Raw genomic sequence first — 17,101 nt, forward strand, 5'->3', positions numbered from 1 at the left:
GAGCAGAATGAGTCTAGCAGAGCCTGCCTGGGGCAGCCTGGGGCACATGTGAGAACTGCTGGGGCACTCCCATGCTTCTCTGACTTTCTCATTCTAACTTTTGGCATTTTAGAACTGCTGCAAATTCACCATGCGTGTGCTAGACACACCAGGAGCTGCAGTTGTTCAGCCACTGGAGAAATCAGGCTTTACTGCTTTCATTCTGGATGCACTGCAAGTCCTTTGTGGAAAGCAAAAGGGGGCAATAAGGGCACGAGGCAGGTTTCTATGGCATTCTTGTATAGAGGGAATTTCTGGGTGATACAGAGCTGGAGTAGTGGATCTACACTCCCACCCTGTACAATTTCCTCTGACAAAAATGTTGATCCAGGGACCCCAGGATGCTGCTGCTGCTGCATTCTTGCAGGCTGTATCAAACACAGTCCTAAGCTCAGATACCCCAGATAATCATGCAAAAAACTTTCTTCAAATGTCTCTGCACACTGTGGTGGGTATGCCTCAGCCAAAGCTGTGGCTTTTCACCAACAGGGTCAGCCACAAGTGCCCTCATGTCAACTTGCAAAAACTATGATTGGCTTAAAAATTAAATGAATGTCTAAGAAAATGTTATTTCTTTGCCTTCAGGAAAGAATGTAATAAAAACATCACAGTAAACCCGGCAACTCTCCTGTATGTTTCAAAGCTCTAGTATTCATTTGTATCTTCTAATTGTGCTGGGGTAAATCAGGAATGCTCCAACCAGTACAATTAGACCATCAGGAGCATTATATTCTGTCATGAGCGTGTAAAATTCACTCATAGCTATTAGAGCTGCACTGAGGCAGTAACTGTACATTACTTGGCTCTATTGGTAGACTCCTGCCCATTGCATTGGTACCCTCATCTGCAGTAGAAAACAGAAAAAATGGCAAGTTTGTTTCTGGTCACAGTGAAAAGTTAATTGATCACAGGATAGACCGTAATGCTCTACAGATTTCTGTTGGCATCTTTGTCAATACACCACAAATTAGGAGTGAACAAGTGAAAAATGATCCATGAGAGAGTATTCTGTGAAACACTTGGACTGCTTGTTTTATGCTAAAGACTTAAAGCCTCCTGAAGGCTTCCAGTGTTCCCAGCTATGAGAAACAGTGAGGCATTTTATCCATTTATGACCACTTTCTCCCTAGCAGAACATGAGTTTGTACAACTTAGCAGAGACAGAGAAATCCTGTCTTGTAACAGTTATGAAAACACATAGTGCTTAAAAAATTCCCAGACTGGCAGCACTGAAGAGCAGATCCTCCTGTTTATCCAACCAACATGTTCTGCACAGGCAACAGCAAAGCAGAGTGTCCTGCACAGCAGTGCCTGTGTCACTTGGCTCAGCCATCTCCAAGTAAAAGGCTGTTTTATCCACTTTACTCATCAGCCCTTGGTCTGTTAAAGGAACCTGTCAACAAGTAGTAGCAACACTTTTGCTATTCTACCTAAGAAAATGAGGCCAACCCTTCTTCATCTTGATGCACCCCAAAATCCTAGGGCAGCACCAACTTTAAGTCTCCAGTCCAAAATCCCCAATGATGCCACTGAATCAGCAGAATGAAAACAGCAGAGCTCTGGAATCTCCAGTGGGCTTGGGTCAAGTTGTAAAGCTGTTCAACAGTTTGTCTCATAAAAACTAACCTGGAAATTGTTGCAGAACCAACATCCAGACTTAATACTGGCTGGGACAACAACTGATTTTCCTTGTCCTAGCACTCACTTTTCATCAGGCAGGGCGACATATAATTTAATAAATAGTGATAGCTTTGAAAGAACACAAGAAGAGCAATAAGAACTCTCCATCTATGGAGACACACAAAACACAGTAAGACAGAGACCTGAGCAGCCTGCTCTAGCTGACTCTGTTAGAGCAGAAGTTTGGATTTTGTGAGCCTATGAACTCATTTCTTGATGGTTAAAAAATGGGATCTCCTGGAGAAAGGCTGGTTGCTCAGTGCATTTAAATTGTCTTTAGTAGGCATCTTCAGCCTATTTCCAAGGATGTGAGTAAATCCACCACTGGGAAATGATTAGGCATAGAGGCTAAGCAACACATGGGGATGTTGGGCTTTGGTTAGAGGTGGCAGAAAAACTGGATAGTGGTGTTCAGTGGTAGATACTTACCCTGTTGTTGATAAGCATCAACATTCAGACAGTGGAATCGCACCACAGTGCAGTGGTCTTTTCCCTGCTTTTCCACAATTTTCAAGGCTTTCTCTCAACTGCCCTCAGTAACATTCTCAGACTCTTCCAATGAAGACCCTATTCTCTTTCGAATGGCACTTCTTAGAGATTGATCCCTTTTACAGAATTCAACTGGTCTGACGTCAACAAATTGCATCACAGACCTTCTTAGTCATCTCCTTTTGAGTGTCCACCAGTCAAACCATCCTTTTAAACCCAGATTTTCCATCAACTATCTCACTCTATCTTCTGACTAATTACTGTCTTTCCTGGCACCTGCTAAGAATTAAGGCACCATTTCAGTACAAACCCTTCTGATGTGTCAGGGAGAATTGAAGCGATTAACAATCTCAGTTCCCCTTGACCTGTCTGTCATCCAGTCATGCTGTGAATATCCTCTTTAAAGCAATCAAAGACATTTAGGATGCTGTTCTGTCTTCTCTCCCCACACTAAACAGAAATGTTTTGTTGCAATTAATAGTGATTTTGAGCGAGATCATGCTTGGCCTCAGTGGCTCACAGGAGATGGCCATGAAGAGGACTACACAGTTCTTGCTCTTTTGGGGGAGTCAGTGGTAGAAAATGGGCTGGGGGAAAGATGCATGGTCATGGCCTGTTTAGTGGGAGATAAATCCCTGCACCATGGGACACCCTCACCACAGATCCCACTGCCACTTTTTGGCATCCTTAAGAAACCCTCAGTGTTTTCCCCTCACAAGCATCTGCCTCATTTTGTTACAAAGGCAAATTTCAGGATTTTGCTTCTGCTTCTTAAACTAGACCTTGCAGTATACAGGGTCCATAAATCATACCCTAATGCTAAGCACCCTGAAAATACCTGAGCAATGGATTTTAAGACAGTTTAAATATGACCCGTCATTTTATTTCAGTACAATGTTTTCCTGCATTTAATTATTATTTGAAGGTGAACTCAGTGCCTATTTAAGGAAGTGCATATGTAGGCATTTATGGTACCTTCCTTTCAGGCTATAGGACCCATATAAAACAGTGGCTTGACAAAGGTAGAACAGTGAATAAATGGTGTATCATGTAAAACTTGGCTATCATCAGCCTGCTTTCCCTGCTGACTTAGCAACGAGGCTCTTTGGCAGCAAACCCTGTGGTACATCTGAGAACAGAGGTATCCATCCTCCCTAAAATCCAGCAAAGCCAAAGAGCAGTATTCCTAGACAGAATGAGCTGCTCATCCGTCATCTCAGATTGTATGGATGTTCTGGAGATACTAAGCATAGGTTTTTCACAAGTTGGAAAAACATCTGAAACACCTTCTGCCAGGTTGCATAGCTGGTGCATCACTTGTCACAGAGACCAGGATGCTCAGCTTTGCTTTCCCCTTTGAGGTTTGAGAGATGGCCCCTGTATCTTAATTTCATACAGGGAGCCAGGGATTTATTTTTCCCTTTTATGTAAATATCTTACTCCTCTTACAGACACTGACACACCAGTGAGCTGCAGAAACAGGATTGCATACTGCAGGTCCCTCTCTCTCCCATCTCAGTTGCTTATTTACCAAACAACTCTCGTTAATCCTCTTTGCTGTGGTTCCTTCCCACTTCCCTCCAGTCTTACTGTCCTACTATTATTCAAGTGCTTGCAGATGTTAAACAAAGCTTAAGAAACAGTCACCTCCAGAGCTGATTGAAATGAATCGAGCTCCACTGATTGTTTTTGAATATGCACTGATTTACACCAGATGAAGATTTGTTAGAGCTGCTGGTATTCACAGTGCACTTGCCCAAGCCCACAAATGATGTAATACTGAAATGATCCAGCTTCCTCCAAACCTAAGTTTATGAACTGTCCTTGGATCTCCTGCTCTTACTTGCTGGTGACAGTCTTCCAGGCAAAGCATAAGAATGGCAGGTTTTTACAGACAGAGACATGATAGACAAATACCTGGAGGTATTCTAGATTTTGAACCAGTTATCTGTTCTTGCTATGTGTCACAGAAATTGCTGGTTGTGAGATCACCTTCCCTGCCCATGAAATGAGTGGAAAAGTCCTGTTGCTTACAGTGAGGCTGAGCCCCAGCAGTGATTAAGCCTGTCCTAGAAATCTACAAATGCCAGATATGGTGCTAAGTGACAATTTAATTTTTTTTTTCTAATGTGCTATGGAAAAGATTCCTAAGAGAAAATCTGCATTTTTTTAAGAAATGAAAATATTCCTCTGACACCAAGACCAAAGAAAATAGCTGTTTCTTCACTGCCAGACTGAGGGTGCTACCACCATGTGTGTAACCATGCTACAGCACAACACAGCATCATGTGTGATCTCCTCTGGTGCTGGATCTATGCAGCAGCACACATCTGTACCTGGTGTGCTGATCATGCAGTGCCCAGCACTGTAGTCACCAGCAACACACAGAGAAAATTTAGAGGTTGCTTGAAGAGCCTTTGAAGTATCAGTCCACTTGTATCTTCCCTAGAGTTTAACCCGTCTAACATTTCTCTGGATACTAAAGCTGATGGACACAATTTGGTATTTGTTCCCTCATGGACCAGAGAGGTCAACTCTATTCACTGGATTTCCTAACCTCACTTATGACCGTTCCATACTGGGAGAACCTGAGTATTCCCAGGGGAGATGCAGGGATGGAGGCAGCAGCATGCTTGATTGGCTCAGGTAGTTATGTACAAAGAAGCACCAATTCACTAGGTTGTATTTTATCACAAAACACCTTGGTGCCTAAAATTGGTGACATGCCAATGTTTAAGTTTTTATGAGGGAAAACAAACTGCTCCAGGAGAAACAGGTTATATACAGATCGAATAAAAATGCAGTTGAGTTATGATACCTCGAGGACAGTCACTCCCTCTCTTCTTGCTACATAAAAGCAGACATGAGAGAGTTTGACTGGGTCTGGCCCTTTGAAATCAGTAAATGAGATTTTAACTTAAGCACAATAGGATTTTTCTTTTTCTTTCTACTTCAAATTTGATTCTTATGAAAGTGAGGGATTAATACAACAGATCCAACCACTGTACAAATAAATCCCTTCCTGCGCTTTCCTACTAAAACATTTAACCCTTGTTACACTCTACAACCAGATGACTGCTGTTATTTCACTCTTCAGCATCTCTTTAGTGGAGGTAGGAGACAGATTTGTTAGAGATGCTGCAATGACAGAGCTCCCAGTTCCAGATGTGCAGGATGGAGGGCCCAGGAGGAGGACTGCAGAGGAGAGGTGGTGGGATGCAGGTGTGAGAAGGATGGGGCAGAGCATGGTTATGGAGCTGGAGGCTGGGAACACACTGGTGTTAGTGGTTCACCTGTGGGTCTGAAAGCTACAGGGACTGCCTGTGGTTTCAGCACCACCCAAAGTAATCCCCTTACTCTTTCTCTAGCCACTTCTACCTCCCAGCAAAAAAAACAGAGTGAAGGATTTCTCACACTAAAGCCATTTCAGCTCAACTATATGTGATAATACTCTGTTGAAGGCAGAGATGCTTCTCATGTGAAGCATCTGATCTTATTTCCCAGTGTTTATCAATAGATATCCTTTACAGTGGATCAAGAAACCTGAACTACTGGGGAATGCTGCCAGGCACTTTAGAGCATTCTCTTAGCAGAGCTGTTTTAGGAACGACTCATTGATGAAAAGAAACGCTCTAGTTACTCTGTGAAATTATAATTAATAAGATTTTCTTTCATAGCTGTCCATCCCACACCCGAGCACTTTTCAGCTTAGCACTTGTCAGCAGTGTGAATGTGAACAGTAAGAAGATCTAAGAGGAATTTTCACTTTTCTCTGAGCCTAATGCCTCTGAGCCTAATCAACATACAAGCAGCAGACTTGTATGTTGATATGCATACTGTTGACAAATAATGGGTGTCTTCATCAAGTATCGTGATTATTCTTCACTGACATGAAGCATGAGACTCTGTGAATTCCCCAAACCTTTGCGAAGCATCTTTAAATTTGCCTGTTTAAATTTGGTTTCTGTTCCTCCCATCTACCAGCATCACAGCACACTTGAAAAGCAATTCCTTGCTAGGCATGAGTTGCCCTGGAGAGTTACTGCTCCCATACGTATGTTTTGCAGCCTTGACACAATTTGGCAGTAGGCAGATACATACAAATGAGCAGCAATGGTAGATCAGGAACTACAAATGAAGAGATTTTGCACTGTGGTACCAGTTCAATTGGACTCTGATCTCAGTCCTCCAGAGATCATTTTTTTTAACAGTGCCGTTGCTAGAGTGCAAGCTTTCCAGCTCCCCCAAAATAATAAACATTCATTTTAGCTAAACTTGAATAGCAAAGATACTTATGTAAATTTAATAAGAAATAAAAGAGAGACTTGTGTCTTCTTGTTTGAATTCTCCTTTTTTGATTTGCTTTCGAACCCTGCATAAATTTTTCCAACAACCACAAAGCATGTCCAAGGTTCCACCATATCGATATCCTTGATGACGCTCATCAAAAATCTTGCAATGGCTTTGCATGCAGATAACATTTTTCATGAAAGATATTTTCCTTTTTTATCCCCTCCCAAAATACTGCTCAAAAATCATTAAGTTGAAAAAAAGGTCATTTAATCCAAGCTGAGATTCACAAGTCACTGCAGTTTCTGGTGGCATATTGCATTCTCTACCGCAGGCTGGGTCATCTGGCTGTACTAACAGCTCCTGCCCAAGACCCCCATGGTATAAAGGAGTAACACCATGAAGCCTCAACTGTGGGGTGTTGTCAGAGCCATACTAAAACAATAGAGAAGAAAAGAACCTTCATCCACCTGGCCTACAATTCCCACAAGTTACTTTCTTCTCTAAATTGACCCTTTGGACTTGCAGTTGGAGCCTTCATACAAAAATGTTCAAGTTTTGACTTTTTCCTTCAGAAATATGAAATGTTATTTAAGTAAAGACATTACTCCTGCTCCCATTTTTCTGGGTAACTGAAGTCAATACTTTCTAAATACTCAAGACCTAGGCAAGCACAGCTATTGCAAAGACAGTGAGCTAAAATTGCTACTATACACCATGTTGTACATAGGCTTCAAGAGGCTTTGACATTAAAAGAGACAGGATTTGAATTTTGTTCTGTAGATTACAATTTTGAAGCAAGAATAAATTAGAAGTAGAGTCTTCAAATGAAAAACTTCACAAATTAGCCTAGAGTTTGAGTTAAAAGAGTTTGCATCAGTTTGAAATGCTAAAATTAGTTATGCATCTGGGCCAAAAATCTCACATTCCATGTATGAATTTTGAATACTACCAGAAGTGGACAGGACAGTGTTTCCTACCTCTACACTTGGCCAAGCCAAAGCTCTTGATATTCCCCAGCAACCTGCAGCAATTTGACTTCATGCAAGTTCATATTAATGTGAACACTGTAGCTCTATCTCATTTCTAGGTTTTCTCCTCCTCATGCCCATGACTGTGTATTGAAATTCACCCTTTACACAGGCAGGATACAATACATCAAGTGACTTTGGGATGAAAACACATGTTGACTACAGGATGAATTTTATCTTTAGGATGCCTTTAAAAAAACAAGGTGTCAGGCAAGTCTTAGGTCAACCTTTGTGGGGCTGAGTGCCCTAAGCCCAGTAAAGGCATCTGGAGTCTTACCTTTTTATGGCTTTGTAGCAAATGATGACAACTACAAAGAGGAACACTAGTGTGGCGCAGCATACTGCAATGATAATAACCAGGCCTGGCCACCAGGTCTCTTCAGTGGGACAAAAGGTAGACTTGGGAGCTGTAAAAAGAGAGTGGAAAAATACATGAGTTCTCTCAAATCAGCAGGGTATAATCAGATATGCTTCAGTCACCCATGCAGGAACACTATGCCAGGGCCACAGATACATGCAAAGAGGTTATTTCACATTTAGGACCCATTATATTTTTTTTCCCCAAGAAATCAATTCCTCTTTTTGGTACTAAATATTTCTTGTCATGGTGCTCAGATGACCAAGTTCTCTGTGTTAGTGTTGTCTACAACCTGGTGCTCAGTATAAAGGAGAAAGACTCAGGTCTGCTACCCATAGGAAATATCTCCCTCTCCCTCTGCGTTTGCTATCTCCTGCTGCATCAAACTTAATTTTAGAGAGAGAGATTACACTGACAAGAGCAGGCTTTCAAACCCCATTAGAGGAGGTGTGCTGGGGAGCTGCAGCAGTGCCTACCAATGTGTAGTGCAGCTACTATCACTGTAACCTTGGAGTGAGGAAGGGGGATTTGTTTCAAAAGCACGCAAATTCTATTACATTTATTAATTGCTTTCAGAGGATTATAGTTGACAATCTTCTTTTCCATAATACTGTCTATTTCCAAGTCCAATAGTTAAGAAATGTTAACATTAAGAAATGTAAAATTGTGGACATATAAGCAATTATTATTAATTTTTTAAAAATTCCATTTAGGGCTAGAAATGCCTATGTAAGTACCATACAAAACAAGCAATATTTTGTATATGGTGGCATTTAGTTAAAATATTTTCCTTCAGGGCCATGTTCCTTTTCCCATTCTTTGAGGGGACACTTGTTTCCTGAAGGATGGTGAGCAACAGCCAATGCCATGAGCAATACCAGTGAATAGCAGAGGGGAAAGAGACCATTAACACAGCACATGCAACTCCATGAGAATTTCAGTCACCTTAAATGAGATTTAATAACGAATCAGTCAATGGGACTGTCTGTATCTACATGCTCAGTTAGGTAGGGGAAAGAATTAAATCTACCAAAAGGCTCTTCACTGAGTAATTATTTAGCTCGATATTCTGAACTTCCTGTTATACACATCACAAATAGCTACACAAGTAAAATATGTTATCAGTCAGGCATCACTTACAGCGATCAACACTCAATATGTTAAATCCTGAACTACACAATTAGGAAGAAAAAACCTTTTTTTTCCAATTGCAAGATGTACAGAGGAATTGGCAGCATTCACCCCAAGAAATCTGCAGAAGCACCTTAGGAAAAGACTAGGTAGAAGAAGGTAGGTAGGTAGGTAGGTAGGTGGGTAGGTAGGTAGGTATAAGAAGCAATCAAAATAGTAAACTCAACAGCCTGATAATTTATGGGCAGTTCCACATTTGGAGCCAATAAAAGGTCTTGCCTTTCTCAGATGCATCAGCCTTCAACACATATTATCACTATGATCATACTTGTCTATCAAATATTGACTTCTTTTTATTGTACATGTATTGATTGTGAGGGTGGGATTTTTTTTTTGACATTTGTTTGTTGGTTTGTTGGGTTTTCTTCTATGGGAGAGAAAAACAAAGCTGATAAAATAAGTGATTTGAAAAACTAGTGGTTCCTGGCTCCTCCTTTGATTATGTTCACCCCTAGACTGTGTCAGCAACTGAAGTTCTACTTCATTACTGTCAGCTGCAGAAGTCAGTTTTCAGTGAGTGATGGAACTATTTATTGTATTGTGATAAAGCTAATGATTTTAATATTCTCTGAAAAGTTTCAATGTTGCTGTTTTCTAAGATTCCAGAACAGAAGGCATTTCAAAGATGACAAAATGTTTGCATGAAGGAGCAGACAGTCTCAAGGTCAACTCTACCCTCCTGGTGTTATCCTGAAAAACACAAAATGTTGCAGTGAAGTCAAAGGAAACACATCCATCAGCAAGTGCTATGTAAAATTGGATGAGATCACAGAAAATGGGAGAAGTGTGGCTATCCTTATCTAGTCCTTGCTCTTCTTGAAAGGCAGGATCAACCAAATTAGTCATAAAACAAAATGATGGCGAGACTGGGTTGCTCCTCAGCACAATAAATGAGACTGACAAATGGCAGAGACAGGGTGTAACACCAGGCTTGTCACATGTGCTCCTTGATGGTTTATCACAGTTTGTTTACATGAAAAATAACCATATATATATGGGATTGAATAGTGATTATCACTCCTGACAGCTTATGTGCAGTCATTAATGTCTGGAATATAAAGATTACTAATATGGAGGTATAGGTGACTCCTAATCCACCTGGCTCAGTTCCCTTCCCCACTGGCCCAGACTAGGCACTCAGAAAGATGCACAAGAAATCACACTGGAAGATACCAAATCCTGTTTCTTACTGGCCCATGGGTTTACACAGCTTCTAAAATTATTTTCTATTTCTACCCTGTATTATTTCAGTGCTAGATAATCTTGTTTTCATTAGAAATGCCCACTCCCTTTTTAAAAAGCTCCTAGTTGTGTGCATTTTCTGCCTTTCTCTGTATGCTTCCACATAGTCCTCATTACCCTGACATTTCTGTGCTCTTAATGCATTTCTCCTCACAATTATCCTCTGAGGAAGAACAGAACTGCTTTTAATCCCCTTATGCTGATGGGCTGCTTGTGCATGCCTGGGCTGCATAGATGTCTGTGTGCAGCTAGAAATGTCAGCTGAGAGGGGAGCATTTAAAGAGTAAGCAAGGTGCCTGGGAAGCACCATGTCCTCAGAGAAGTGCCTCTTAGTGAGTCCCACACTGAGCTCCCAATGTTGATGTCTCAGCTCCCTCGGGCTGGGGCTCACAACTCTGCTCCCTGAAGCACCCCAGGGCTGGGGAGGCTCTCCATCCTAGGCTCAACTCCCAGACCCCAGTTTATAACCTGCAGTGTGGAAAATACAGGTCACACCTGGGACGAGCTGAACCCACATGTGTCAAGGAGTTGTCAATGATCAGAAATTATCCTGAGGTGATGACACCTGCAGCAACCTCTTGCAACTGTGCTGCTTTGCATGGAAGAGCGATGGATTTCTCAGGCACTCTCTGGAGGAGGGAAGACATAGGTCCCAAACCCCCAAACCCTCCTCTAAGAAGATTTGAAATCATTGCAAAGCACGTTGAGCAGAAGATGTCTCACACTACATTGTTATCAATGTCAATATCCAGTTGTTTCATCATCTTACAAAGCCTTTGATGAAATGCAGAAAAACTGTGAAAATGATTAAGGGATTGGAGCATCTCAATGATCTTTGAGGTCTCTTCCAACCTGGTTCATCCTATGATCTCTCTTTAAGAGGACAGGCTGGGAGACTCGGGCCTATTCAGCGTCTAGAAGAGACAACTGAGAGGGAACCTCATCAATGTCTCTAAGTATCTGAAGGGAGGGTGCCAAGAGGATGGAGACAGGCTCTTCTCAGAGGTGCCAAGCAACAGGATAAGAGCCAATGGGCAGAAACTGATGCACAGAAAGTTACACCTGAATATGAGGAAGAACTTCTTTACTGTGTGGGTGACTGAGCACTGGAACAGATTGCTCAGAGAGGTGTGGAGTCTCCGTAACTGGAGATATTCAAGAACTGTCTGAATGCAATCCCGTGCCATGTGCTCTCAGATGACCCTACTGGAGCAGGGAGGTTGGACCGGATGACCCATTGTGGTCCCTTCCAACCTTACTTCTGTGATTCTGTGAATTCTCATGGGCATTTCCTTCTTTGTATCATCTCTTTCAAGCACATTATAAACCCTCAAAAGGGTTTCAGAATCAAATTGTGCCTGTTCCCTTGTTGTGTAAAGAAACAACAAGCCACGTACTGCTGTCATTTGCAGCAGTGTTTCTAGGCAGTGGAGGACATCTCGGGTGCCTGGAGTTCCTTCATCATCACTACAGGGTTACTGAGAGCTGATGACTGGCCAGCCTGGCCATGGTGGGTGCTCCCGCAGCACCCATCACTGGTCTCACGTGAGCAGCTCCAGCTGCTCAGAGCATGATTGCCTCCTGGTTTGACTCATTCCTGGCTGCTCTTCACTGTTCTCAAAATTAGCTGAATGGAGAAAATTATTTTCACAGTGCAAAACAACTCAAGGAAAATGCTTTTTCTTCCTAAAACTTGAAGTGTCGTTCTGTACATTGAACACATCACTGGGTGAAAAATGATAGGAAAGTGATGACATTTCAAAGAAGGTAAGCAGGGAGAGCTAAAAAATCACAGCCTGACATCCTGATAGAAATCCTGCCAAAATAATGAAGATCTCATTCAATTAATAAAATATTAAAATAAATAATTGAAGCTTAGCTTTGGAAGACACATATTGTCAAACTAGCCAGATATTTTTCTGAGGAGATTACTAGTTAGGAAAATAGATGTATTAGAGCTGGAGTGATAACTTTAGGCTTGATATGACATCTGATTTAATTTCACATGATGTTGGGGTTATGAAACTATAAAGCTGCACTGTAAGTGTGGCACAAGTACATTGATTCAAAAGCCAGAGAACTGGTGTGTCTCAAAGCCTAACTATAAATGGAAATTCATTGCTGAAAGAATGTGTTCTTTCAACATTGACCTCCTCCTTGCCCCCAAAATAGGGTGATGGCTATTGGTAGAGTTTGTAAACAACTCAGGAATGTACTCAACTATACATGGAGACAAACTATTTAGATTAGAAACAGGGTAATTATTATCGCTAAGGATAATTAATCATTACCATAGTCTATCAGCTCTGATCAAGCATTCAAATTAAGAATTTAGTTTGAGGTAGACTTTTCATTTTATTCTATAAGAAGTTGAAATTCAGCTAAAGAGATTGGACTCAGAATAAGAATTGAGTAAGTAACGAAAACATTCTGTCTCTGGAAAGACCACATGAACACAATGCCTTTTTTCTCTTGGCCTTAACATTTATAAGTATAAATATTGGTAAGGTTTACTCTCACAGGGCCATCACCTCCTCCTATTCCCAACAGCACCAGGCCTAAATAAATACAATGAACAAACAGACCTATTTCAGACCTACCCAGAGGGCAGCTGGATCCAACTTATTGAAAATAAATTCACAAAAAAGTGCTTTTAGAGCAAAGGCATCCTGCAAACTATTTCAGCACCACAAAAATCATACACCTGCTTTCTTTGGCTATGTTTGTTTTGGAGGCTCAGCATAGAGACACAGCTCCAGTTCTAATGTTAGCAGGTATCTGTACTCACATAGCTCTAGCCAGAAATGTGCATACCAGAAAAGATTAGCTCAGATACAGAGGGTTTCCCTCAATGCCCAGGCACAAAAATAGAGGTTGTATCACTTGCAAGAATGTTTCCATAAAATTGCAAAGAACCCTTTTTAGCAAATCTTGGTGGGTCACTCTCAAAATTGCTTTGAGCTTCCAAAACTGAAAGACTGTGATGAAATTGTTTTAATCTTCTGTGGCAAGCATTAAATAGTTTTGTGTATGTTACAAAAGTAACATGTACTGCCCGAAGACAGAATATAGAAACAGGACTTAGAATCCTATGCCATCAGGTTATCTTTAGTGATCATAGCTGTACTTTACGAAGCTCCTATTTTCAAAACCTACAGCTCCCATCATTTATTTTGATTAGCATTATTACTTTCCATTACAGTATGAGGTTTAGGCTAATCACTCTTTGCATGGGAATGCAGAGACATTAGAAAGCAGCACCACCAAATTTGTCAGGAGACAGAAAGTGCTTCATCATGGGGGTCATGCTGGGCTGAGCTGGTGCCTCTGCCCAGCCCTCAGCAGTGATGCTGAGGCAGAGAGCCTCCTGCACCAGAGCATCCTTTCCCACTGGCTCTCCCCTATCAGCCAGCACAACAAAGCAAAGCAAAGCAAAGCAAAGCAAAGCAAAGCAAAGCAAAGCAAAGCAAAGCAAAGCAAAACTAAATAATGCAAAACAAAGCAAAACAGAACAGAACAAAACAAAACCAAACACAGGGCTGAGCCGGAAAACAGCTATTGGAGGCAGTGACCCATGCTCCCACAAGCCATCCCAGGGGAGGTGTCTCCGGTGCAGGTCTGTGTCAATTCATCCACAGGCTCAGTTCCAAGCAGCTGTGAGTGTCCACTGATTTAATGTGGAAGGGTGACAGTGACCCCCTCCACCTCTCTACAACAACAGCAACTTCATGCCTAAAAAACGAAGAGCACTTTCGAGATAAATCCGAACGGATTATCGTTCTTCCTCCTGCTTTTATTCTTGTTCTTAAAGAAAGGTCAAGAGCACTGCCGTAATCATCTTTATGAGACATCTGCCTGTTTTTAATGTTGTATACCCGCAACAGGCTAAACCCTGCCATCTCTATGCCTGCAGCACTTCTCTTGCTATTGTAGGGCTGCCTGAATCAGCCATGCACTTTTAATTAGCATGCTAGGAAGCAGGACTGGATTTTATTTTGAAGGCAGGCTCATATTCCAAGGGCCTCAAGTGTTTTATCAGTCTTGGTTGGAACTTAAAAGGAATTGGAGACGCAAGCAGTGTCTTTTTAGCAACCACTATGTATTTCCCATATTGTAGAGACCTGTTAATCTGCTGGCTAAGCCAGGCTTTGGGGTCCTAATTTCATCTTCACTCCTAATTTCCTTTATTATATATATGTGCATAAGTTGCATATTGAAATCTCCATTTGCAAGACAGAGTGTTCCTACAGCCGTTATCACACTGGGATGCAGGGACAAGCCTGGAAAACATGGAGAGATTTAGATGTGATTTCAGATGTCAAGGTATATGAAAGAAACCTCTCAGGACACTCCAGTGTCCCTTCAAAACTTCCAGTTAAATATGGAGATGGATTTTGAATCTGTTGCAGTTTGGGTCTCTTCACATCAAAGTGTCTCATCCAAACCCCTGTGGAATAGAGGAATTCAATGAATTACCTGATTAATGTGAAATGACTTAGGTTCTATGAGGAGAAACTCTACAGAGGAACAACTGCACAGACACCAAGGCTTGGACATTTACTCTGTACGTATTATGCTGTGCAAAATCTGAGAAACAAGGAGAGCCTCCATCACACGCCCACATCTTTTTCTGAGAAAGCTGATTTCAGTCCTGAGCCTGAGGTGTCTTGTCTGCATTTACATAAGGCCCTTCAGTCCCCCCAGCAGTGCAAATTCACCCTAAAGTGAGTGCTGATTAACTTCATGCTGATTAACTTGATTGTACATCAGAATGAAGCCTTAGGCAGCTAATAAAAAATGTCCAAGGGCTCAAGTGATGTAAACTAGTAGAAGTCCACCCAGCCATGAGACTGGTGCCAGCTGAGGACTTTGTCCCAGCATCTGCATGATGCTCATGAGTGTTTCTAAGTGAAATGCTGTTGAAGGTCAGGAGCTCAGTCCCCAGAGCCCTGGAGGCTATGAGCTCCCAGGGAGCAAGATTTGTTATCTAACCTGAGGCAATGGGGAGAGATCTGTGAGTCAGTGTCAATTCAACTGTTCCCTCTGTTTGCTGTACTTCATCACACAGGATCTGATACAGATGTTTTTGAATAATCCATGTGGTAGGAACATGTTGTGTGTATACCCAGGGCTGCTAACAGCGAAAGGCAGCCAGCATGGGAAACACAAATCCTTCAAAAGAGCCTGCTAGTAGAGTTTGTGGTGCTGCTAGACTTGATACAAATATAGATCCTCAGCTGTTATTCTAAAAGGCATTTTGGGAACAGGGATAGTATGTGTTCCTTTCCACACTCATGGTCTGAAGTGAAAAAATTCCTGAGAAGATGGGGGAGAGAAGGCTGACCATGAGATGGGCAACCTTGATATCTGGTCCCAGGGCAGAAAGTCATGCACACACCATGACATGCAGCCTCATGCTTGCCCCAATACACAGGCCCTGGGTTTTTGTGTGGCCAGAGAGAACCCTGAGCTCGTGTTCACAGCTGCAGCTGCCCGCAGAAGGCAATGCTCCCGCTGGTGATCAGGTACACAAGGGCTTACCAAAGGAAGGAAGGAAGGAAGGATTGATGTTTTCCACTGATCCATGAAGAAGTGTTTTATCTAACCGTGTCAAGTCCCTTCACAGTTGTTGCCCACAGACAAAACACACCCGTCCACACCTGAACTCGAGATGCAGGAGCACAACACATCAAATGCCAAAGGCAATGCTGGTATTAACAGGAGCCCCAGGTCTGGGCCAGCCCCCTCATCAGCTGGCTGGCCACAGCCTCTGAGGCAGCTTACAAGAGGGTGTAATCCCCCTCTGCACTGCCTTCAGACCTCACAGGAAAGGCAGAGCAGAGTCTGGGAGCAGACTCTGGAAGCGAAGGGCAGAGGTATTTCCAGATTTCATCAATCTATGGTGGAGCCAAGACGGGAGGAGTGTGAGCAGGTCTATCCTCCACCACATGAGCTGGTGGTGGCACCAGGTGCTCTTGCCAGCAGCATGTACATACAATTAAACCTTGAAGGAAGATAAACTGGTGACAACTGCAATGAGGCAACTTCCTTGCCTCATGGCAAGCCACGGTCATAACCCATTTAGCTGCTGGTTGGATGGCTTTGGGCAAGATTGCCCCACACCTAGCACTTCAGTGGCAGCTACAGTTGGTCCCCTGGGAGTCATGAAATGATGTAGAGGAGATACTGGGGGCAGACAACCTTAGAAAAGTAAGATGATGTCACATGTGCTGCCAGATGCATGTATATATTTACTCAGAGAAGTTGTGGATGCCCCATCCCTGGAAGTGTTCAAGGCCAGGCTGGATGGGGCTTTGAGCAAACCTGGTGTAAGTGGAAGGTGTCCCTGCCCATGACAGCAGGGTTGGACTAGATGAGCTTTAAATGTTCCTCCAAATGCAAACCATTCTATGGTTCTATTTATGTTTAAATGCCCAGCATGGAAGTGCTTTATCATTGCTGCTTCTGGGCACAGAGGTTAGGACACAACCCCAGCCCTGCTGCTGCTTCGCCACTGCTTCCCCCTGAGAAGCAGAAACAAGGTGAACTCCAAAGGAGAGCCCCAAACACTAAAACAGTCTCAGGTGGCTTATTTCCAGGAAATACATTAAAATATGAGATCCCCAAAGCACTGTGGCTTCCCAGGGCTGTTCTGCTCAAAGTGATAGACACACTGGTTCCTGTTTATAGAGCTGGGGGGGAAAAGGGCACAGGATGGACAGCGGAGAAAGCTAGGTCTATTAACAGCCATCATTAACTGAAGAGACCAGGCCAGTGCAGC

General features: G+C 42.5%; 1 protein-coding gene across 1 annotated transcript in view; it reads right to left on the bottom strand.

Moving 5' to 3' along the window:
- The window catches only part of PRIMA1 (proline rich membrane anchor 1), a 48,465-nt gene that overhangs the window by 10,105 nt on the left and 21,259 nt on the right, over positions 1-17,101 (bottom strand). Inside the window, exon 4 of the mRNA XM_009084454.1 lies at positions 7,807-7,936. Coding sequence (XP_009082702.1) covers positions 7,807-7,936 — 130 coding nt within the window. The remainder of the gene's footprint in view (positions 1-7,806; positions 7,937-17,101) is intronic.

This window comes from Acanthisitta chloris, unplaced genomic scaffold (assembly GCF_000695815.1).
Source record: "Acanthisitta chloris isolate BGI_N310 unplaced genomic scaffold, ASM69581v1 scaffold11941, whole genome shotgun sequence".
Taxonomy (NCBI): Eukaryota; Metazoa; Chordata; class Aves; order Passeriformes; family Acanthisittidae; genus Acanthisitta; species Acanthisitta chloris.